Source organism: Hemitrygon akajei, chromosome 15 (genome assembly GCF_048418815.1).
Source record: "Hemitrygon akajei chromosome 15, sHemAka1.3, whole genome shotgun sequence".
NCBI classification, from domain to species: Eukaryota; Metazoa; Chordata; class Chondrichthyes; order Myliobatiformes; family Dasyatidae; genus Hemitrygon; species Hemitrygon akajei.
Genome location: NC_133138.1, coordinates 27,460,391 through 27,484,575, shown reverse-complemented (window position 1 = coordinate 27,484,575; position 24,185 = coordinate 27,460,391). Strand labels below are relative to the sequence as shown.

At 36.1% G+C, this 24,185-nt stretch overlaps 1 protein-coding gene across 2 annotated transcripts in view; it reads right to left on the bottom strand.

The window, feature by feature from the left end:
* Positions 1-3,161: 3,161 nt before the first annotated feature.
* The window catches only part of rbm27 (RNA binding motif protein 27), a 124,224-nt gene continuing 103,200 nt past the window's right edge, over positions 3,162-24,185 (bottom strand). The window contains exons 20-21 of one of the 2 annotated variants that reach the window (XM_073067333.1): positions 22,956-23,066; positions 3,162-6,573 (exon numbers count right to left, since the gene is read on the bottom strand). In XM_073067333.1, coding sequence (XP_072923434.1) covers positions 6,490-6,573; positions 22,956-23,066 — 195 coding nt within the window. In that variant the 3' untranslated portion in view covers positions 3,162-6,489. The remainder of the gene's footprint in view (positions 6,574-22,955; positions 23,067-24,185) is intronic. The other variant, XM_073067334.1, reaches the window with a different exon arrangement.

Sequence of the window (24,185 nt, the reverse complement as noted above, 5' to 3'; positions counted from 1 at the left end):
TTTAAATTAAAAAAACCCACTACACTATAAGAGAAAAGGGGAAAAAAAGGGACTGGGCAGTCCATTCTAAGGATACGACCAAAAAAAAAGACCTTCTGATCAAATCTAAAACTTCAGAAAAAAAATTGATAGAGTAATAAATCAAATCAAATGAAAATATTGAATAAAAGGTCGCCAGATTTGCTCAAATTTAAAAGATGTATCAAATGTCTGATCTGAAGTATCCCTCTTTAGGCTCCCATACCTCCTCCCTCATGGTAAAAATGAGAAAAGAGCATGTTCCAGATTATAAAGGTTTTTGTTATTGATGGATGACATCATCTTGAGCCATTACCTTTTGAAGGTGTCTTCAATGCTGGGGAGACTTGTGCCCGTCATGAGTCTGCAATTTCTGTCCTGTGGACTGTAGAATCCTTACAGGTGCTAACACAACCAGTCTGAACACTCTGCATGATACATTGTAGAAATTTATGAAGTCTGCATGGTTCAAGATGACTCACCAGAACCATTTTCGACGATAATTAGGCTTGAGAAGAAAATGCTGGCCTTACCCTGTAATTCAGATGAAGAAAAGATCCGAAAGAAACGACACCATTCTGCAGCAGCAGTATTTACAAAAGACCCTCCCACTATGTTCCCAACTTTCACCAGCTCCCACAACTCCTTTGCACCTGATGACTCCATTTAAATAAGGTTGTTACAAAGGTCATTTCCAAGGATACTTCTTAAAATCTCTGAAAGGAAATACTCTAAAAATGTAAGGAAATCAAAATTACACTTGGGCAATTTCTTTACCCACTATCTAACCAGAAGATTTAAATACACATTGGAGGGCTTGAACTATATTAACAGACCAGTCCGAATGTTAAACACTATGCCTGCAGGCAATTTATGCAAAGAGAATTTTGATATCACAAAATAACATATATCCTAACAGGCTATAGGCACGCAGTGCAGGCAAATAGAATGAGCAATATTTCAAAGATGCATGATTTTTTAAAAAGGGACCTTTGAAAATAACAAGAGGCCATTATAGTTTCATAACTTAATGAGAATCCTAGCATTTTTTGTTGAGAAATGAACTCAGTACATTTAATCCCTTTACAAGAGAAAATGCCCCCTAATGGCTATAACCAAAAGAATAAAGAATGACTCACCCTTTTCAGCACTTGAGAACTGGTTCACTAAGGTTGTCATCGTCGGGGAAGTATTGGGGATGAGCTCCTACTACTTATCAAATGCTCCCAATGGCATGCGTCTCAAATAGCTTCTGACAACCAAGTTTAGCTCCTGGCCTTCACTTGTGGCTTAGCTACTAAGCCTGATGAATCCATTTCTACTGACAGGAGAAGGGGAAAAAGCGGATTATCAGTGCCTTAAAACCAGTTGCTTTGGACAGATGTGGCTCATCAGCCGTGGTGGGCAATTCATCTAGAAGGAAAACTCTGATCTCAAACCTCCATTGTCTTGCAGCCCTACCCACTCATGGAAAAGGCTTTGGTAGTAAATTCCGAGGAAAAAATCTGGAGCTGGAAATCCTACGTTCACTTCAATGCTGTCCGGCAACTCCTGCGATGCCACTGGTGCTAAACTGTACTGGTCTATGCCGCCCGTTTGGACTCATCAGCTGCTTGGAGAGGGTGAACTTGCTACATGGGCCCCAGCTTACTCTCCGTCTTGTATTGTGCTGGATTGTGTATCATGTAGACAGCTATGACGCAATATCCATGGTCGACCCCGTCCAATGGAGCGCCTCAGTCACAGAGAACTGCAGAAATCTTAATGACACAGATCTAAATGAACTTGTATAACAAAGATAAAAACCAAGAAAGATATTTATAAGCAAGGCAACAAACAAGAGAAATGGTCATTTCTGTATATACAGCAAGTCATGGTAAGCTAGAAGTGTACAACAGGTCAAGCTCTTCAGAGATAAGTGAATTATAGTACAAATTGCAACAGATTAATTGCTAGATCATGATGATCTGTATATTTTGGGGGGGAAATTGTTTTCTTTCAGGTTTTATAGATTCAGAATTATACAGCACAAAATAATCCCTTTGGCTCATTTTGCCTATGCCAACCAAGTTACTTACCCGAGTTGGTCCCATTTGCCTCATATCCCTCAAAACCTTTCCTATGCACACATCTATCTACATTTCTTTTAAACACTGTAATCACACCCATCTTTACTAAAACTTGCCCTTCAGGTCCCCTTTAAACTTTTCCCCTCTCACCTTAAGCCCATCTCCTCTAGTTTGTACATCACTACTCCGTGAGGGGGGAGGGGGGGGAGTTTGTAAAACTGTGCCCATTCACCTTATCTATGATAGTATGCATCTCCATAAGGTAACCTCTAAGTATCCTGTGCTCCAGGAGCTAAAAGTCCCCACCTATCCAGCCTCCTCTTATAACAAGCCATCTAGTCCAAGTAAATGTTTGCATTTAATGTTTGTAATTTTTAAAATCTCTGCAAGCTTTTAGCTTTTATCTCCATCTTTCTCTTAGGGTTATTAGTCATAGTCATAGAGCACTACAGCAGAGAAACAGATCCTTTGGCACACCTAGTCCATGCTGAACTATTATTTTGGTTAGTTCCATCGACCTGATCTTTGACCACAGTCCTCCATACCCCTCCCATATATTAAGAACCCCATTATCAACTCAATCAAGGATTTTAGATGCAAATTCCTGTTTTGGATTTGTGTAACTGAGTTTTTTTTAAACCCAGTTACAATATCTCAATCAGCAATTCAATAGCTCATTTAGAATTCTTATGCAGCCCTATCACCTCAGATATAAAATGGATTTTACAGTGAATATCATATTACAATTAGTCTAAAAACTTCTTGTGAAATGAACTAAGTAACTAGCAAAAAATCAAGAAGTTGTCCAACTGAAAAAAATACTAAACAACATCAGCACGTCATTGGTTATAGCTCTTTTATGATCTTGGTTTTTTTTTTGGAATGGTTTTGTTGACAAATTTTTTTAATCATTCTTTTTTTTAAAATGTTTTCCTTTTTTTAAATCATTCTTTTTTAAACTTTCTTTTTGAATCATTCTTTTGAAATTTTTCCATCTTTTTTCTTCCATATCCATATAGATATATAATATATATATAATTTTTAATCTTTTTAAACATTTTATATTGTAAACCATTCCATTGTGGGACTTTATTTCAAATGTGAACATGCCTCAATTAGAAATTCAGATACAATCAGTAAAACTGAAATAAAGACATAAATCCAAACGTATAAACTGTTACAAATTCAGCAACAATATCACCCAATGAAGTAACATTTTACTGAAGTGTGCAAGAAGCTTGCACTAAATTCACATTTTAGCATAAACAACCTAAAAATACATTGATATTCTATGCACTCACAATTCTGAATAACTATTATACAAGTATTTACTTACAAAAGAAAGTCATAGGATATCAGGTGTTCCAACCTTACAAAATAAAAGCTCTACAATGATAAATTCTAAATGCCTAACTACTGCTAGAGTCCTCAACACAATGGATCTTTTGTGTTTAGCTCAATCATGGCATTTTCCTTCAAAGATCACATGACAGTGACCACCTCAAGCCATAGTGTCCCATCTATCTCCTCTCCCTTTTCATGATGGTAAATGCTATGTATTCTTCCCCATTAACAAGTGCAGCCCGCTCTACATCACAACAGTATTTTAAACAAACACCAAAGGACATTAAATGGTACAAGACATCAAGGACAAACCAGATAAAGTAGAGGCATCAAAAGAAAGCAAAACAAAACAAAAATAACAAAGGTTATTGGAATCCTACAATGGAAATGAGACAGAGAAAAAAGTAACAGTCAGCAGTTAGGTTTGTTAATGTTTCAAAAGACCAGTGCCAAGTTTGATCCAAGCTAAGTTCAAAGGATAATCTGATTTCCAGTTTTTTGGTGATTTTTTTATGGTAATGATGGATGTATTAAGTGTGCAATACATCTTACAGTGAAACAGAAGAAAGCGTGACATTTAGGTAGATACTGGGGATTTTTTTTTTAATATGCTCTTTTTATTTTAAAGCTAGCTCCCAGGTTAAGCTCCAAACTTAAATTTACTCTCTGAAACTATTAGAGGTTCATTCAGAGAAAGGGAAAGGAAGGCTAGTTACGACAAATTAGCCAGACCACATAACTTGTAACAGTTACATTTTCAAACACAGTAAAATTACAGACATCAGCAACAACCTGAAGAATCTTCTGTTCAGTTGTTACATGATGTTGTAGTGATGATGAACAGATATTGGTGAAGAATTTCCCTGCAGACTATCTCTGTTAAAATCAGGATTAAGTGGCTGCTTTTTGCAGAGATTTATGTAGTCACATGGTTTACATTCACTAGCATTGGACTGTGACAATTACAAAATCTTGATGGTAACAGAGTTAATCACAAGATGGCACTGTTTCCAGTTTAACCCTCATCTCAAATAGTCATCAAAACTAATGGCCAAATTTCCTGGCAACATTCACATTAATTTATATATTTTTTTAAAAATTGTAGAACACAGATGTTACTGAATCAGGAGTTTCAGGACCTCCAACAGAAGAATTCTTACAGTAGGAACTTGAAACTCCCAGAATATAGACATTCTAGTTTTCAGGTGGACTTAACCAAGATACTTCATAAACCTTAACAGCCACTCGTAACAGAATATCATTTTACAAAGACTGTTCCCCCCAATCAAAAATGCTGCAAATGTTATGGACTCTGTTCTATTTAAAGCTGCATTTCCACAGAAACAAAAGTAAATTGTTTTGCATCAGTTAAACATGCATCTACAAGTGTATCTTCATTTGTTTCAAAAAATTAAAACTCAAGTTTTTATAAACATTAGCAGTACTTAATGACTTTTTGTAGCGTGCAGTTTGTTTTGCCTTGCTATAAATATTCAGAATTTTTATCACTTTGAGAACTATTAATTCTGCAATTTATCTAACTAGCAAAAAAATGAGACAGCATTTTGAAAGTTATCTTAGGGAAAGAAAAATGCAGCAAAAATTCAGTATCTTACTCTGCAATTCCTATACCCAACTCCAATTTTGAAATAGAGGGGTATCTGTGCAATAAGAGACATGGAATGAATTTTGATTGTAAACTTCTTGAAATATTAGTATGTAGATTACTGATATCACTGCCAATCTAGTCCGCATATTAGAAGAAGCTTCACAACACAAAGTCATTTTACTTGTGCAAGTGTCAATAGGTGTTAAAGTTCAATAACTTGCCCAGATATTGTACAGAGGAATAGATCCTTCCGCAGATCTTAATCTCCAAGACTTGTTCAACCTTGATTGATGGGGGGACAATTACTCTTTTAATAACAGCTCATAAGATAGAAATCAGAACTGGTGGGCAAGATTCCTCGATAATTTCTTATGTAAACTTAACATATTTAAAGCAATATTTCCTAATAGTGACCTATTTAGTAACCAATGCTTATTTCCTACTTTTAAAAAATGTATTTTTTTAAAAAGTTGGAAAATAAATATTAATCTTGCTTCTTTACTGATTGCAGAGAAAGAGGGGCCCTGATTAAAACTATTCCCTTATTTGGCATCATTAACCCACTATCAAACACGGTGCAGCCTTACCATGTCTGATTGTTAAGCTGTGATAAGAGAAAATAATAAAATGTTAACAATGCACGGTCAAAGGAAAATTATGTATATCAAATTCATGGAATGATGATGATGATGCCGAGAAACTTCCTAAAAAAAATTCCTTAAATAGCAATTTTATAAAGCAATTAGTTTAGCATTTAAATTTTAATTAAATCAGTGGGTTATTGCAGCTTTAAAATAGCTTGCCATGTATCTACCATTCACATAGGTCAGTCTTAAGGAACATATACATTTGCCATCTTGTTTCTACAGTATCTTTGTTGTTTATCAAATGAATACTTCATTTTTTTAGACCCACCAACATTGTTGAGGGGAAAAAAACAGAAGCTGTTTAGGATCATACAGTGAACTGTCGGTCCTAAACTACTCAACCAGACTTTTCTTTCCTATGCAGAATTCAATATTTTCTATTAATTCACTCTGAGATGGATTTTGATGTTTCAATTGTTCTTTTTTTTAAAAAAGGGGTGGGAAACACATATCAAAATTTACTTACAGCTTAAATGCTCTTTTGATCAAAAAGAAAGGCAAAGTATATACACAATTTTAATATACATTCATACAAGGACTTCTGCAAAAGCAGAACATTTCTGTTTTTTCTTACTTCATCTGCATTTTCCCCTAAATCATTCTGTGATTTACTTCCTTTGGGGCATATACTCTAAAATCACTGAAAGGAAAGTAACAAGCCTTTTTGTTGTATTTCTCACCAAAATGCCACAAATTCATTTTTATTTAAATACAATAAAAATGTTTCTGTAAAATTAGTATATATATTTAAACAAAAAATTCACAGAAGTTCATAGTGATAGTATGAAAATTCTGAACTCCACTATCGTCTCCAGGAGCGAGATTCGTCATCTTCCTCTTCATCGTCGTCATCTTCACGAAAGAACGGATCCACGGGCTCCGAGGCCTTGAGAAGAGGGGAAAAACAAAAGTGCTTAATGGCACCATGTTAAATCTGCTGAAATGTAGCAGCCATTCACCAAACAAACCTGACCATATACAAAAAGTTCACAGTTAATTAACAAAATACATATATGTTACCATATACTAGCTTGGGATTTATTTTCTTGCAGGCATTTACAGGAAAAAAGAAATACAAAAGGATTTTACAAAAAGAAAGTACACAAACAGAAAAAAGACAAACAACCTACATACAAAAGAAGTTAAACTCTGCAAATAAAAACACGAGTTACAAAAAGTGTCCTTGAAAGCGAGTCTATAGATCATTGGATCAGGTCCGAGTCTGGCAAAGTGATGACTTCCAAAGTTAGTTTTGAATCTAAAGCAAAATATGATCAAAACTTTTTTTCCAGATACAAGGTAAACCAAAATAAACCAAACATTGCTGATTCAAATTTATCCAATGTTACTAAAGGGTCACTTTTAAACTCACCAACACACTGGAAACAAAATAAAAGTGGTTTAGAACCACACAAATCATCCATGAGGAGAGAGAGTGAGAGAGGGGGAGAGAGAGAGAGAGAGACAGAGACAGACAGACAGGTATGCAGTGCCTATAAAAAAAATTAATCTCCCCCCAATAAGTTCTCAAGTTTTATAATATTGAATCACTGAGGATTTAATTTGTTTTTTTTTTAAAAAAAACACTGATCAACAAAAAAAGGGCTGCTTTGTGTCAAGGTGAAAACAGATCTCTACGAAGTGATCGAAATTAATAACAAATATAAAACACAAAATAATTGATTGCATATGTATTCACCCCTTTAATATGACACACTAAATCATCACTGGTGCAGTGGTTTTAGAAGCAACATAATTAGTCAAATGGATATCTGACTTTGGAGACCTGTGTGCAGTCAAGGTATTTGACTTGACTGTAGTGAAAATATACCTGTATCTGGAAGGTTCAACTACTGGTGAGTCAGTATTACTGGCAAAAACTACACGATGAAGACAAAAGAACAGTCCAAGTAACTATGCGAAAAGGTTATTGAAAAGCACAGGTCGAGATGGATACAAGAACATTTCTAAGTCACTGAATATCCGTTGGAGTACAGTTAAGTCAATCATCAAGAAATGGGAAGAATATGGCACAGCTGTAAATCTGCCTAGAGCAGGCCATCCTCAGAAACTGAGTGACCATGCAAGAAGGGGACTAAGTGAGGGAGGCCTCAAAGAGACCTATGACAATTCTGAAGGAGTTACAAGCTTCAGTGGCCGAGATGGGAGTGACTGTGCATACAACTGTTGCCTGAGTGCTTCAGCAGTCACAGCTTTATGGGAAAATGACAAAGAGAAGGCCACTGTTGAAAAAAAACCTCACATGAAATCTCGGCTAGTTTGCCAGAAGGCATGTGGGAGACTCTGAAGTCCGCTGGAAGTTTCTATGGTCTTATGAAACCTAAATTGATCTTCATAGCCATCAGATTAAATGCGTTGTTTGCAATAGGCCAAACACTGCACATCATCAAAAACACACCGTCCCTACCATGAAGCACGGTGGTGACTGCATCATGTGGTGGGGATGCCTCACTGCAGCAGACCCTGGAAGGCTTGTGAAGGTAGAGGGTAAAATGACTGCAGCAAAATACAAGGAAATCCTGGAGGAGACCTAATGCAGTTTGCAAGAGAATTGCGACTTGGGAAAAGATTTGTTTTCCAGCAAGACAGTAACCCCAAGCACAAAGCCAAAGCTACACAGGAATGGCTTAACAACAACAAAGTTAATGTCCTGGAGTGGCTAAGTCAGAATCCAGACCTCAATCCAATTGAGAATTTGTGGCTGGACTTAAAAAGTGTTGTTCACTCATGATCCCCATGCAATCTGACAAAGCTTAAGCAGTTCTATAAAAAGAATGGGGAAAAATTGCAGTGTCCAGATGTGCAAAGCTGATAGAGACCTATCCACACAAATTTGAGCCTGTAATTGCTGCCAAAGATGCATCTACTAAATACTGACTTGAGGGGGGAGAGCAATTATGCAATTAATTATTGTGTTTTATATTTGTAATTAATTAAGATCACTTTGCAGAGATCTGTTTTCACTTTGACACAAGTCTTTTTCTGTTGATCAGTGTCAAAAAAGCCAATTAAAACCACTGTGAATCGCTGTTGTAAAACAACAAAACATGAAAACTTCCTAGGGTGAATACTTTTTATAGTCACTTTTTATATATATCTTTATTACACCAGGCAAGATCATTTGATTCCAAAGAAGTGGTTTACTGATTATTCCAAAATGCCACTCTGATACTTCCTGCTCCCTCTCCTCTCCCTTCACCATCTCCTATCTATGATTCCCTCTCCCTGCCCCTTTGCACTCTGAGTCTATAATCGAGACCCATATCAGAATCATGTTTATCATCACTCATGTCATGAAATTTGTTCTTTTGTTGCAGCAGCAGTGCAGTATAATACATAGAATTAATACAGTATGTGCAAAAGTCTATATAAACTACATGTGCCTAAGATAATGCACAGTATGTACATAGAATGGAAACATTTAGAGGGATATGGGTCAAACCTGGGAAATGGAACTAGCTCAGGTAGCTAATTTAAACCGAAGTACCCATTTTGGTACTGTACAACTCCATGATCCCATTTTGTTTTCAATAGGTACATTTAATGTCAGAGAAACATATGCGATATACATCCTGAAATTATTTTTCTTCATAAAGGCTTGTTAAAAATGCTTGGAAAAAGCAAAAATGACAATCAAGACAAATGTGTTTTAAAATAAATATGTAAATGGAGTATCCAGTTTAAAAAAAGCTGTACTTGTGAATGCAATATAACTACTCCTTAAATAAACAAAGTTACGCCTGAGCTTTTGTATGGAACTCTGCATAAACAAAATCCAACAGCAAAGTATGTTTCGGCAAAGCACCCACATCTGCATTCCTGACTCCCCAGAATGTATTACACAAAATCTTCATTATTTGTGAAGTAGATGGACATGGATTTCTCACAGATAACTAAGAATGCAGAGATTTAAAAGATTTCATCCTTTGAACCCAATACAACATCAGAACTTAGATTTTACCCATGTTTTAAAAAAACTTACAAACATTACTAAACATATTAAGATGTTTAAGTATGTGAGAGGAAATTACTTCCACTCAAGCATTTATAATTTTTGAACTCACATGGTTTGAGCTGTGGAAATGAAGACAGCTATGTATCAGATCAGCATGAACTGAAAACTATTTTAACAGATGGACAGAAACCCAATCACCATATTTATACAGACAATGAATGGATACTCCGTACCTCAAGAGATTCTGCAAATCCAGAGTAACACACACTAATGCTAGAGGAACTCAGCAGGTTAGGCAGCATCCACAGAGAGGAAAAAACAGTCAACATTTCAGACTCAGACCCTCTGTCAGGACGCTCAATATTTAAGTTTTAAGATATATTTGCTGGGGGGAAAAGATAATGAGATGGTGCTTGGAGTCAGCATTATGTGTATGCAGATCTGTGGATAGTAACTCAGTGAGGATATTATGAACTGGGTATATTTTGATGAGCTGGCCATAAACCTTTACTAAATACATTTATACAGGAGATAATTATTTATGGCAGTTAGCATGATACTATTACAACTTGGGGCATTTGGAGTTCAATTCTGGCACTGTCTGTAATGGAGATTACACATTCACAATATGTTTCCTTCAGTTTCCTCCCACAGTCCAAAGACCTCCTGGTTAATAGATTAATAGATCATTGTACACTGTCCTGTGATTAGGCTCGGGCTAAACAGGTGGGTTGCTGAGCAATGTGGCTCATTAAGCCAGAATGGCCTGCTCCTCACTGCATCTCTATTAAATAAATAAAATCTCAGGGCTCTGATGAAAGAGGCAATTACACGTGGGAGGATGTAAATAGGATATCTGAAAATAATACAGAGCAACACACACACAACACTGGCGGAACTCAGCAGCATCCATGAAAATGAATAAACAGTTGACGTTTTGAGCCGAAACTTGAATTATAGTAAGATTAGATATGCTGACACACATGAGATGCTGGAGAAACTCAGCAGGCCTGGCAGCATCGATGGAAACATGTGCAGTCGACGTTTCTGGCTGAAACCCTTCATCAGGACAGATATGCTGTGTTGTTTCATGGAGTGAAGCGGAGACTTAAAGATGTCTGAAATTATGAGGTTCATAAAGTATTTTAACAAAGATGAAGCTCTTGCTCTAAGAAAGAACTGGAATTCAATTGTAAACAAGGTGGGATAACAGAAACCTGATTGGATGAGGACCAACCAATCAATCAGGATGGAGTACAAATAACACTGGACTACACATGTCCAGGCATCATGATGAAGATGGCAGAGTTTGTTATCAAACCGTCAATTATATTCGATACTTGTACTCGGCTGGAAGCCTGAGAAGAGTTTATTTATCATATACGCTAGGAAAGCACTAGATCCTTTTTCATAGAGCAAGTTGAACAGATAAGCCAGAAACTACAAGGCAAAGATTTGAAGTAATAGGATTACAGAAAGTATTAAAAAAAATCCTTTTCTCAGCAAGATGCTGCCAGAGATCTGGAACTCAATATGCCTTTAAAGCGATGGTAGAATTAGAAACTTGCATAATTTTCACAGTATTTGGATGCATATATTAAGTTCCAAGACCCACAGGACAATGGACAAGATGCTGGAAGACGGAATTAGGTGGGGAGATCTAACTCAAGTGGCATTGATATGACAGGCGAGATGACTTCCCTCGGTGTTGCACTGTTTAAATAATTCTATCATAGCACTGCAGGCCACCACTGTTTGAATTATCAGTGAAACGTCAGCTCACCCTCAGACTGGTAGAAAGCATTTCCTTGTGCACCCTAAACTAGCAAACAGGTGCAAGGTGCAAAGAGGTACTGAGGAATAGCAGAATGCACAGCAAGGCTCATTATTCAAAGCAGAATATAGGCACTATATGGTGTGCTCCAGTAAGAATTTTGGTGCCTTGCTGCAGACCAGTAGATTTTAGCTCATGGTATGGTAGACTCATAGAAACATAGAAATCCTACAGCACCATACAAGCCCTTTGGCCCTCAAAGTTGTGCCGAACATGTCCTTACCGTAGAAATTGCTAGGCTTACCCATAGCCCTCTGTTTTTCTAAGTTCCATGTACCTGTCCAAAAGCCTCTTTAAAGACCCTATTGTATCCGCCTCCACCACAGTTGCCAGCAGCCCATTCCATGCACTCACCACTCTCTGAGTAAAAAACTTACCCCTGACATCTCCTCTTTACCTACTCCCCAGCACCTTAAACCTGTGTCCTCTTGTGGCAACTATTTCAGCCCTGGGAAAAAGCCTCTATCCACATGATCAATGCTTCTCTTCATCTTAAACACCTCTCTCAGGTCACCTCTCATCCTCAGTCACTCCAAGGAGAAAAGGCCGAGTTCACTCAACCTGTTTTCATAAGGTATGCTCCCCAATCCAGGCAACATCCTCATCAAATTAAATCATGCTTGTTTCCTCACTTTTCTAGTTCTGATAAAAGGTCATTGATCTGATACATTAATTCTGTTTCTCTCTCCTCCAAAACTGTCTGAGCTGCTGAGATCTGCCAATTTCTGCTTTTATTTTAGAGTTCCAGCTTGTGTTTCTGCATGATTTCCCAATTCCTATACATGGATCAAAACAGCTCCAAAAGAATTACAATGATAAAACTGTCATTTTTTTTATCCAAACCTAGCAGGAATGAAAATACAGGTCACAAGGCCCATTGTGAACTTCATTCTGCTCCAGAAGAAAATTGCAATAGATCACTTCCTGCTTGTTTAATTTTGCTCACTATTATTAAATACATCAGTTACAAACACAAATATGGGAATGAGGTGTTACTCAAGGAACATTATTTGGTGGGCTAATCTCAATTTTATTTGTCTGGTTCAATTAAAAATATCATTAACCTTATTCATAAATTATTTTTAGTAATTTCCACATTATGCAGAATGCCAACTCTCTCCTGATCTCATCTTTGTTTTACAACAAACACAAATACCATTCTTCTTTCCTCTCTTTAAATGCCTTAGGTAATGTCTTAATTCTTCTATGATATGCAAACACGTAGCAAAACTTAACACAAATGCCTTACCAGCACAAAAAAAAGAATGCAAGCAGTACTCTGTCTCTTATGATCCTCTGGATGTATCTACCTAGTTATGTAGCACAAAATTCTACATAACTGGGTAATTACATCACATAATCAGTCTCTATGTGCAAAAATAATCCAATCTCAGCCAACTTTATATAAAATCTCTAATTGTTCAGAGACACCATTTTGCCTGAACCTCATCTTTTGTAACATCAATCAACATTGTGTAGTACAGCACATGTACAAGTTCTTCAGACCAATTTGTGCTGATCATGACCTACTCTGAACTAATCACACTCACTGCACATCGGCATTATCCCTCTATTCCCTGCCTGTTTATGCACGTGTCTAACTGCCTCTCTAATGTTTCTATCCCATCAGCTTCTCAATCACCTTCTGTGGCAGCATGTTTCAGGCACCTACCATAATATTAAAAAAACACTTGCCTTGCATTTCTTCTAGTATCTGATATTTCCATTCTGGGGAAAAGAACCATATACGAGGTTGCCCCCTCAACCTCCGATGCTCCAGTGAAAACCCAAGTTTGTGCATCCTCTGTTTTTTCCTCCAATCCAGGCAACATCCTGGTAAATCGCTTCTGCATCCTTTTCTAAAGCTTCCACATCCTTCTTGCAGTGTGGTGACCAGAAATGAACACAGTTTTGAAGGTGTTCAAGGTGTGGCCTAATAAAAAGTTTTATACAGCTGTAACATGACTTCCTATGAAGGCTAGTATGTCATTTGCCTTCTTTGTTGCTGTTGTTATTGCTCTTAAGTCGAGTATGATGTTCTCCTAAGGGTTATCTATCAATGGGTGTAGAGGCTGATCTGGGACCCACATATTCAGATGCAGTGTAGACACAAGTAAGTGGCGGGCAGCTATGCTTAATGGCTGGTTCTTTCGGCTGTTCATTCCCTCCTTTCGCAGCTCCCAATTGTTCTTTCCAGCACATCCGAGGTTACTTTCATGTAGCATTGCTCTGTTTTTAAACAGATTTCCTCCAGATGCATCTATTAGATGTAATGTTGAATTTCTTCAGGCTTTTTTTGATGTCATCTTTGAAGCATTTCCTCTGCCCTTCAGGGGCTCACTGACCTTCTTTACAGCCCTATCAACTTGTGCTGCTACTGTTATGGTCAACCCAGTTTGTTTGCCTTCAGGGACCTTTTCAAATGCTTTACTTTATCAAATATTGCTAAGTATTTAATTACCACATTGTGAAATGTTAGCAATAAAAACCATAACTCATAATATTGAATAATACGTATATAATAATCACTCAATTATTTTTTAATGAAAACTTGTTTGCAAAGCACTGATCAAAATTAAGATCAAGAAAAGGAAAAATTAAAGAACTGAATAGCTGTTTCAAAGAGCTAGCAAGGAACAATGGTTGAAATTACTTCCTTTTGAGTCAAAAATTCAGAGGCAGTAAGTTCCTTGACAGGCTACAATTATGAATAATCAACCCGCATAACAAAAAAAGTAGTCAAGGTCATTAACAAACAATGTTTCTGTTTTATCACTAGAATTAACGTTGGATCTGTGTTCTTATTTGCAATTTACTTGCTTTTTTAAATGATGGAAATTCAGAGTTTAGTGTCAATTTTATTGATACCCTCAGTGATTTGTTAACCAGAACAAAAGGGAAGTTTTAAGTGCAGCTAAGGAACTGAGGCAGAAGGAAGCTGATTCTGCCCTGTTGAATTGAAAAAAAAGGGCAAGTACATTACTATGGAAGATTTAGTTCAGATAGAGAAAACCAAAGTAATTGCTGGTCACTCATAGGAACTTACTATCTGCAAAATCAACTACTAAACAATTTTTGAAATGGGTGCTCCAGAACCAATCCATGTGAGAGGAAGATGTGCTGAGAAATAAGTGGAGGCATGATTATAGGATTAAATTCACACATAAAACCCAATTTCCAATCATTCATTTGAGGCATCACTATGTTCTACTGATTTATTTATTTATTTATTTATTTATTATTATTTTATTTTATTCTTCTATATTATGTATTGCATTGAACTGCTGCTGCTAAGGCAATATATTTTACAACACATGCCAGTGACAATAAAACTGATCCTGATTCTCAAGACCAAAATTTATATTAACAAGTATCTTTGCAGTGCAGTACTTTCACTTCCACAGATAACGGAAATAAAAAATAATATATATGCAACACACACTTCTGTTTGAATTAGTCATGCCTAAATCTGCCCAAATCAACTTCATTACCAATATAAATTATCAAACCAGTGAAAACTAACAGAATGAATCTTAGTGGAATTTTGTAGTATCACATGCCACTAATATTCATTTTGACTGCTGTTATCTTAAAAAAAAGGTTCCTCAGGGTTGTCATAGCCTGGGAAGGTACTGGGGATAAGCTCCCACTACCTATTAAATGCTCCCAATGACGTGCGTCTAAAATAGCCTCCGACAACCAAGTCCAGCTCCTAGCCTTCATGTGTGGCTTAACTACTAAGCCCGGTGGAACCATTTCTATTGACTGGAGAAGAGGCAAAGGTGGGTTACTGGCGATTTAAAACCAGTCACTTCAGGCAAACAGGGTTCATGGGCTCATCAGCTCATCTAGAAGGAAAACTGATCTCAAACCTCCGCTGCCTTGCGGCTATACCCACTCATGGGGAAGGCTTCAGAAGTAAACCCTGAGGAAAATTCCAGACCTGCAGTTCCTAGGGCAGTGTTATATTGAGTTCAACATTGACTGTACCAAACTATATTGATAATATACAAACTATATTGTATAGTACCAAACTATATTGATCTCTGCTGTCCCTTTGGATTCATTAGCTGCATGGAGAGGGGGAGCCTGCTGCACAGGCAAAAGCTTGCTCTCCATATCGTACTGTACTGGCTTGCACATCATGTAGACAGATAGTTCACAGCATAGTCGATTTTGATGAACAGAAGGCCTCAATCTTAAAAAATGCACCTATTCATATTTCTTGTTTAAACCGAGATATCCTAGCTTCAAGTATCCTCATGTGACCATCAGTTATAATCAATTTAAATCCTATGGAGACCACACACCTCTTTAACAGTCAAACCTTGAAATTTTACAGCAAAGAAACAGTATTCAGCCCATCAAATCCACCCTAGCTGAGAAAAAAGATTTCAAACTATCCAACTTCCCAGTTCCTCATCCACTGCCTTGAGGATCACTACACATCAGAAAAGAAATAGGTGGGGGTTTCCACTTAAACCAAGTATCAGTCAAAATCTTTTCCTCAACCTTCAAGAATGCTAAGCTATGAATAGAATTGTGAATCAATGTCTTTAATTAAGAATTCTATCAAAAAGTGATGAAATTACTCCTAAGGACCCCTTTAAGCCCATTAGTTATTACCATTCATCCCAAAACACATTTTTAAATTTAAATATTGACTTAATCTCTCTGTAACTTCCATTATTCCATAGTTAACAACTGCTGTCCAGTCAATGAAGGAATATGTTAGTACTGTTTCTATGAAGAACAATGAAAAATTACACTCCCAGTTTCACAATATTATTCTCAAACAACATAAAACTGGCAGGATGTTAATATATTCTTACATTGGAATCTTAAAAAAAATGTTACCAGCACATTCCCAGTAAGTTAATAGTATGACTAGGACCAGTTTTGCTTCTGCGTAAACTGAACATATTAATTTAATTATATACAGTGGTGCTAGAAAGTTTGTGAACCCTTTAGAATTTTCTCTATTTCTGCATAAGTATGACTTAAAATGTGATCAGATTTTCACACAAGCCCTAAAACCAGATAAAGAGAACCCAATTAAATAACACAAAACATTATACTTGTTCATTTATTGAGAAAAATGATCCAATATTGTTGGAAAAAGTATGCAAACATTTCCTAGAAAGCATTACCCCAGAAGTTCACATACTTTTTTGAACCTAGACTGTGATTGTTTAAATGGTACACTTGGTAACAACGAGAAGTAGTAGAATTGTTTGTGTGTTTCTAGTTTGGGCAGATTGTGTTTGTCTATTACGGTGACTTAAAGATGAGACCACATTTTATGAGTAATTAATACAGAAAACCAGGTAACCGCAAAGAGTTCACAGATCTTTTCATGCAACTGTACATTACAAATCACTGTTGAAATAAGGACCCATGCCTCCAGAAAAATGTTGGCTGCTCGTGTGATGCCATGTGTGAAACTGACTTAGGGAAAAAAGGGGAAACCAATACATTCTGGGGTGCAGCTTAACTCATTCTTTTCTCTCCCAAAATGATAGTTTTCACCTATTCAAATCTTTGCTTAACTGAACAGCATAAATTAATTCAAATTACTAGCTTATGCAGAAAAGTAGAAAAAACTTTCTACTAAAGATGGCAATGAAATGCAAAGAACTGTACATCAAAGATACTGCAGTTGCTGGAAACCTAAAACAAAAACCAAATATTGGAGGGTAGGCAAATCTTCAGGTTAGGCAGTACTTGAGGAAAAGATTATAGCCAACATTTCTAGTGTGCAACCTTTGTTAGAACAGAAAGTAATGGAAAAACTCATGTCAGATCAGGATGCTGCCTCACCTGAGTTTTTCCATTATTTTCAGTTTCAAATACTCAAATACACTGGAAGTTTTTTTTTCCTGTTAGTCACCTTTCATTCCATTATTAAAATACCCCACTTTAACCAGCACATCATATTTTAATCGTTCCTCATAATTCTTCTGTGAACAATGCTCAAACTCAAAACTTCCAAGGTATTTCCCTCCCAAATTCCTCAGCTGGTTGTAAACAAATAATGTCATGTTAACTGTTTACTGCATTACTGATTTAACAATGAACTTGTTATTGTTCCACAATATTACACGACAGCAACATCACTGGCAGTTGAGAAACAAAGCACTCAAGCTCATTACGGACACTCAATCTACTCATTCCCAGGCTCAAATTTTCTGTATACCTTTTGCTCACTGTGATTAAGGATGATTTTGGTGACATGTTTCCTTTAAGATGTTGCACACTCAAGAGTTACTTTCATATATACGTACTTTGAACTTTTACACCTGTATTCAAGTCTGACTTTCCCCTTGGAGGGAACACAAAATTCTAAGTTTAAGTGTATCGTTGAGTAAACAATCATCAAGTCAGCTTAATATCTTCGATTATCAGTCATAAATCCTTTAGAATATTAAAAGTAACATTTTTGAAGTATTTGTCACCTTAGGCCAATGTTCTCTGTATTTTTTGTTGTGTTCCAGCTATCATTTCTAAAAATACATTGTTTCAATTGTCAAATCTCTATAAGTATCAATAAAAAATTTCAGAACATTTGTCTGCTCCAGATGTTTTTTTTTAAATGTTATTTTTATTTTAGAGATATATCATGGACCAGGCCCTGCTGACCCAACAACCCCCCTATTTAACACTAGCCTAATCACAGGACAACTTACAATGACCAATTAACCTAATGAGTACATCTTTGGACTACAGGAAGTAACCGGAGCACTTGGAGGAAATCCATAAGGTCAAGGGAAGAACGTACAAACACCTTACAGACAGTGTCGTTCTTAACTTCCACCAACCCATACACCAGGTAGCCCATCAATTTTCTTCCTAAATTTCTATTTCATTTGTAATGATTCCCCTCTGCCATCCGATTCCTGAATGGACTTTGAAGCTTTGGACACTACCTCACTTTTTTTTTTAAATACACAGTATTTGTTTTTGCACATTTTTTAACAATCTATTCAATATATGTAACTGATTTACTTGTATATTTATTATGTTTTATTTTATGTATATTCTTTCTCTCTCTCTCTGCTAGATTATGTGTTGTTGCATTGAACCGCTGCTGCTAAGTTAACAAATTTCACCTCACATGCCGGTGATAGCAAACCTGATTCTGATTCTGATTAGTTAAAACAGAAGAATACACCAACCAAGTGTTCATTTCATTTTATTCCATGTTGTGTTATGATCTGCAACTTAGAAGACCCATCAACAGAAGGCTTGTTCAAAAATTAAATATGTTTTTCTACTCCACCTCATTCCCTATAATTGATGGAGCATAACATTTTGGTGAGTTTTGTAATGATATGCTGCTGTATTCTCATTTATAATTTCAATTTGTATCTTTTAGTAAAAATTTCCCACAGCACTTCACGGATTATGCCAAGTAAAATCTGCTATGGAGTCCTTTAAGTACATGTTATGATAGTAAATGAAACAACTAGTCAAACAAGCTTTAAAAGAGAAGATAGAGAAAGGTTTATGGAGGAGATTCAGGAGATTAGGGGCCTGGCAACTGAATGATACAGCAATAAAAGTAGGCTTGTGCAAGAATTGAGAATTGGAAGTGTGCCGTTTCTATCTCCTCAGCTCAGAAATATTGATCTTCTTTCATTCCAAACATAACACATATCTAGACCAATTCAAGACTTGCATTTCAAATTCAACTTGAAAGAGGTTTTGCTAAAGGAATCTTAACTCGTTAAATGCAAATCTCTGCATGTAATAACTAGGGCTTCAAGCCAGCAAATAATCTTTTTACAACAGGTTACTGAAGACAGGTAGCAGCCACAGCAAACATTTTCTAAGAAACTAGAACATTAGCAATTACTTAAGGAGATAAAGGAAGTTCTGATAGAAAAAAACAAGATATGGAATCCATCCATATTTAGCACTCTGTAGCCAGTTCACAAATGATGAAACAGCTGATAAAGCAGTCACATTTAATTCATCATCCTTATTTTAAAAAAACTCTGAAAAATAATCTTCCTCGTGTGCATCTATGAAAAATTACATTTTAAAACAATTGTTTTGAGCTATGAGTTTTGGCAAATCACTGCCACCAGAAACTAGGTTTTGGTTTGATTATACTTTTATTAAATAACATTAGGTATCACACACAGATCATACTAATACTTCAAAAACAGTGGCAAGAAAATATTTTATTTCAGGATTCTCTGGTACATATAATCTACATACATACATGCATGCATCACAGTATCAGCTTTATCTGATAGGAAATGTTTTGAGTGGGAGGGAGGGGAATTAAACCACACTTGTACTTAATGCAGTCCACAATTTCCCTATTCACCTTTCTCTGCAGTATTCAGAGAATGTGATGGAGTAATGCCACAACACATAGACCTGCAATAAAGTGCTGAGCTTCTTAATTAGTTGTTTTGTTCATTGTATACCTAATCGCCAGTTTTCCTCATATTTTGACCTCCTTCTTGTTGGTTTCCCTGGAGCTAGAATTATATGTAAAATTTACCTAAATAAAATTCTGCAGATGGAACTGGAAAAATCCTTTTCTAATATCCATAAACAACAAAATAACCTGATAATGCTAGTTTTATTCATTTTTAAATTACTCTAGTTTCTCAGTTGGAATTCCATTCTTCATGATGGACTACTCAAAAATGTTCGTCATTTACTAACTAACTAACGTGCTTGTCCTTTGAGCTTTAATTAATTCTTGTGTTTTAAAAAGGTATTACCTAGCTCCAATTTGAATGGAACTATTATTCAAATGAATCAAAAGAGTGCCATAGGTTTCCTGCAATGGATTATATCTGCTTTCCTTGACCCTGAAATTATGCTGTGAAATTCAGGTATAAAGATCCTGGAATAGTATTAAGATTCTTGGAATCTTTCTTCCTCTCTCAAGTTAACAGAAAGTTAACTAAGTGCATCACACCTTCAAAGTAATGGACACACAAATTACACTAAGAGACCAATATTTACTTAAAACCATTGAAAACCCTAGATCAAAATTTTGTACCTTTATCACTAAAATTTATTTGTCCATGAGTAATATGAATAACTCGCTACACTACAACTTCAATCCTACATGTATAGAGTATATTTCTATTTCTGATCATTAATTTAAAAGAACTTCAGTTCTATCAAAAAGATAAACTTGTTTTCCTTTTGCAATATATTCCATACTGTAGTTCAAATGGCTCAGCCAAATTAATAACTTGATTCAATCAACTATTTGTATTTTAATACTCAAACCACAGAAATTAAAATAACTTTTAAACCTGGTTCTTTATCTCCAATTTCTCTTTGCCCTATAAATCAAATTTTCCATGATTAATTCTGAATAAGGTACAATGATGCTGATTTATATTTTGTTAAATGCAGATGCTTGTAATCTTTTAAAAAGTGAAAAGATGAACACATGCCAAATAAAAAAGGGGCACTTACTCAAGATCATTGAACAGTGTTCATGATTTGAGTTGGGGAATCAGAAACCATGAAATCATTTCATCATTATGTGGGGGGGGGGGGGAAGTATCTAACAATATCATTTCGTCTAAGGCCTAGCAGAGACATCTTGACAGATTCTTCATGAAAGCAACTAAGATTTGCTGATCAATTCTAGGTCAACAAGTGGCAAACAAAATCTGTAGGTTTTAACAGACATTTCTATATCGATTCAATAAATACCATACATTCAATATGAAGAAACATGCATTCAAAACTACTACATAGCTCTGACTGATGAGTCTGAAATGTTAACCCCGTTTCTCACTCTGTAGATGCTGCCTTGCCTGCTGAATATTTCCACTACTTTCTGGTGGAAATTTTCTTTACTTCAGATATTTTGTATTTTCAGGGCTTTTGACAGCTTGGAGATGGTATATCAAATGAATCACAGTACAATTTTTTATTACAATTTGTTTCATAACTTTAGTTAAGCTATATGATTAGGACCAACCTCTTCACCAAATTCTGTTGGAAGTGATGGTTACCAAAGTATTAAATTTTCTATGTTTAGTTGGCAAGGTGTACTATTGGCAATATTTGAATTTTCCATCTTTGTAGTGGTTCTTCTTTTTATCTGAATGGATGCTTTGAACAAATCTAAGTGTTGGGAATTTTACTACAGCATTTTAATCTCTTTAATATTTTTAAATAAACCATACACACATAGCCTACAGCAAATGAAGGGATGGTGGGAAACAATTAGCAGAATGCAAATTAACAGAAAAGTCCAGGTTACACCTTTACATTTAATTGATTTTCAAAGAATAATCTGAACCTTCGCAATACTGACCCAATATTTCAGAATTAAATTGTTTTCTGTCTCTTTCCTGTAATAATTAGATTTTAAAACCTCCATAATGTCCTAGTGTTAATGCAGGAGATGAATTCTCTTGCTCCCTAGTTCACTGATTAATTTGTTTCCTACAAAGCACACTGAGATACAAGGCAATGGAACACAGCTTAGTTTATAAATCTGTAATAATGAAAAGTTGATGTCAAAAAAACTTAAAACAGAAAAAAATTCAGTGTAAATGTTAACTGACTGCATTGGCCTAGAACAGATAAACTATATTTTCTCAAAGTAATGGCCCTTCCTGAGTGACATAGCCAGGCATCAAGGACCAAATATCTAATTCCTGCTACAGTATCTTAAGTTCCAATTTAGTTAGAAATGGACACTCATATTCAAATCTTCATCTGTAAATGTTTTGTGTTATCTCATGGAGAGCAACCTAGGTGCTTAAATTAACTCTAGGAGCTGAAGGTGAGGTACAATAAAGCAGAGCAGATCCACACTCCCATACTCTATCTTGCTGAAGTTCCAGGGATGTGGGGCTAGGTCTTGAGAGCACATAAGTAAACTTGATGCTCAAAGGATCTGTTGACAGTCCCACAAGGTATAAATAATTGGTGGCAAATGAAATGCTATGGCAAACGTAATTCACTATGAATCAGCACCTTCAAGGAAGGAGAATATATATTGAATTCATTCATTCATATTATTGCCTGATGTTTACTGATAATGCTAGCCCTATCAAATTTAACTTGTGTGCATCAGTTTTTGTAGCGTATGTGCAACAGCAACAAATATAGTTTGTGACGGTAATCAGTACACACTGACACCTATTCAAGCAACATAAGAATTTACATCAGAAAGCACAGTGCAAAACTTAAAGACCTCTCTCACCCCAAGACCAAAATAAATCATAATTCAATGCATATATTAATGCAGAAAACATTATATATTACATGTACAACCTAAGGATGCATTATTTTTGGCAATCTCCTCCTCAGTCAAATTGTGTCCTGATCAGTGATTTGATCAGTATGAACTGATAAGAATGGAGATGTGTGTGGGGGAGGGGGGAGCGCAGGGTGGTGGTGGTAACAGACACTACTGTATTATTCCAAGAAGAGAGAAATTCTACGGCCAGTGCAGTACCTCTTCTTTTGTTTCCTCCTCCTCCGGTTCTGTTGATACTGAAGGTGCTTTAGGCTTGTACCATGAGATCTGAAGGTTTCGACCTTTGAACTTTGTACCCTGATTTGCAGCCTGTGCAGAATTAAAAAAAAACAATTTTAAGTAAAACAATTTGAATTAAAATGCATTAATACACTACAAATGATTAAATCCATTAAATTATCTCAAACACTTACCTTTTCCAAGAGGTCAACGTCCCATTTGTACAACAGTCTTCCCTCGCATGAAGCTGAGGGACCAGATGCGAAGTGCATCCAGCCCCTCTCTTCAGTACAGTGATCCGACATTGGTGTGAATGGGGAATCCAGTGCTGCCGCTATGTGCGGCACTTGATCTCCAGCTTGTCTCAGACTTTTGCGTGCATGCTCACAGGTACAAGATTTACAGAATATAACGGCTCCCTACAGAACTGCTAACTGCTTGTAAGCAGCACAGCAGGATTCAACAACCTAATGCCTCTTACATTCAGAGGTAATTAAACTATTAAAAGTGATGGAAAAATTAAAAATGAAATCACCCAAAACACTTAATTAAAAAACATTAATCTGAAATAACTATTAAGAAAGGACACCGCCTTTGCATTCTTCTCGCAACCCAAAACTGCTTCCAAAATCAATAGGGTCATAGATCTAGCTTCACACAGGATTTGAGAGCTGATTCCTCAGCATTAATACCATGAAAGAAAATGAACATGGAGTTCTGCTACTGGATTCTGCATGAAACCCAGCACAGGAGTGGACAAAAAGATTCAGCACTCCAAACTTGTCAGGAAGTTTGGATTCTGTGTTTAGCTAATTTTCTGCAGAAGCTCTGAATTACTTTGCTTGAAACCATTCCCATTTACCAGTAAGTTCAACACACATTTGAGAAACAAATTATCTTTCAATCTGATGCTCTGCAACATTCTTGATACCTTTACACCACTTACATTGAACATTCATGCAAACATAATTTGCTCACTATATAAGGTGGTCAGCTTAACAATTATAAAGCGCAAACTTCTCCTTCACTCTCCGAATGACACTACGTACTGGTCATCCTTGGTTTAACAAAGTGGTTAAACATGTCTATGTAAGTGCTTTAACCTGGTAGCACTATAATAAAGTAATACTTGCACCAAATTTCATTCATGGGATATTAATTTTATCTTTTGCTCCCCCTCCTTTTAAATTATATTCATGGAAAACATTT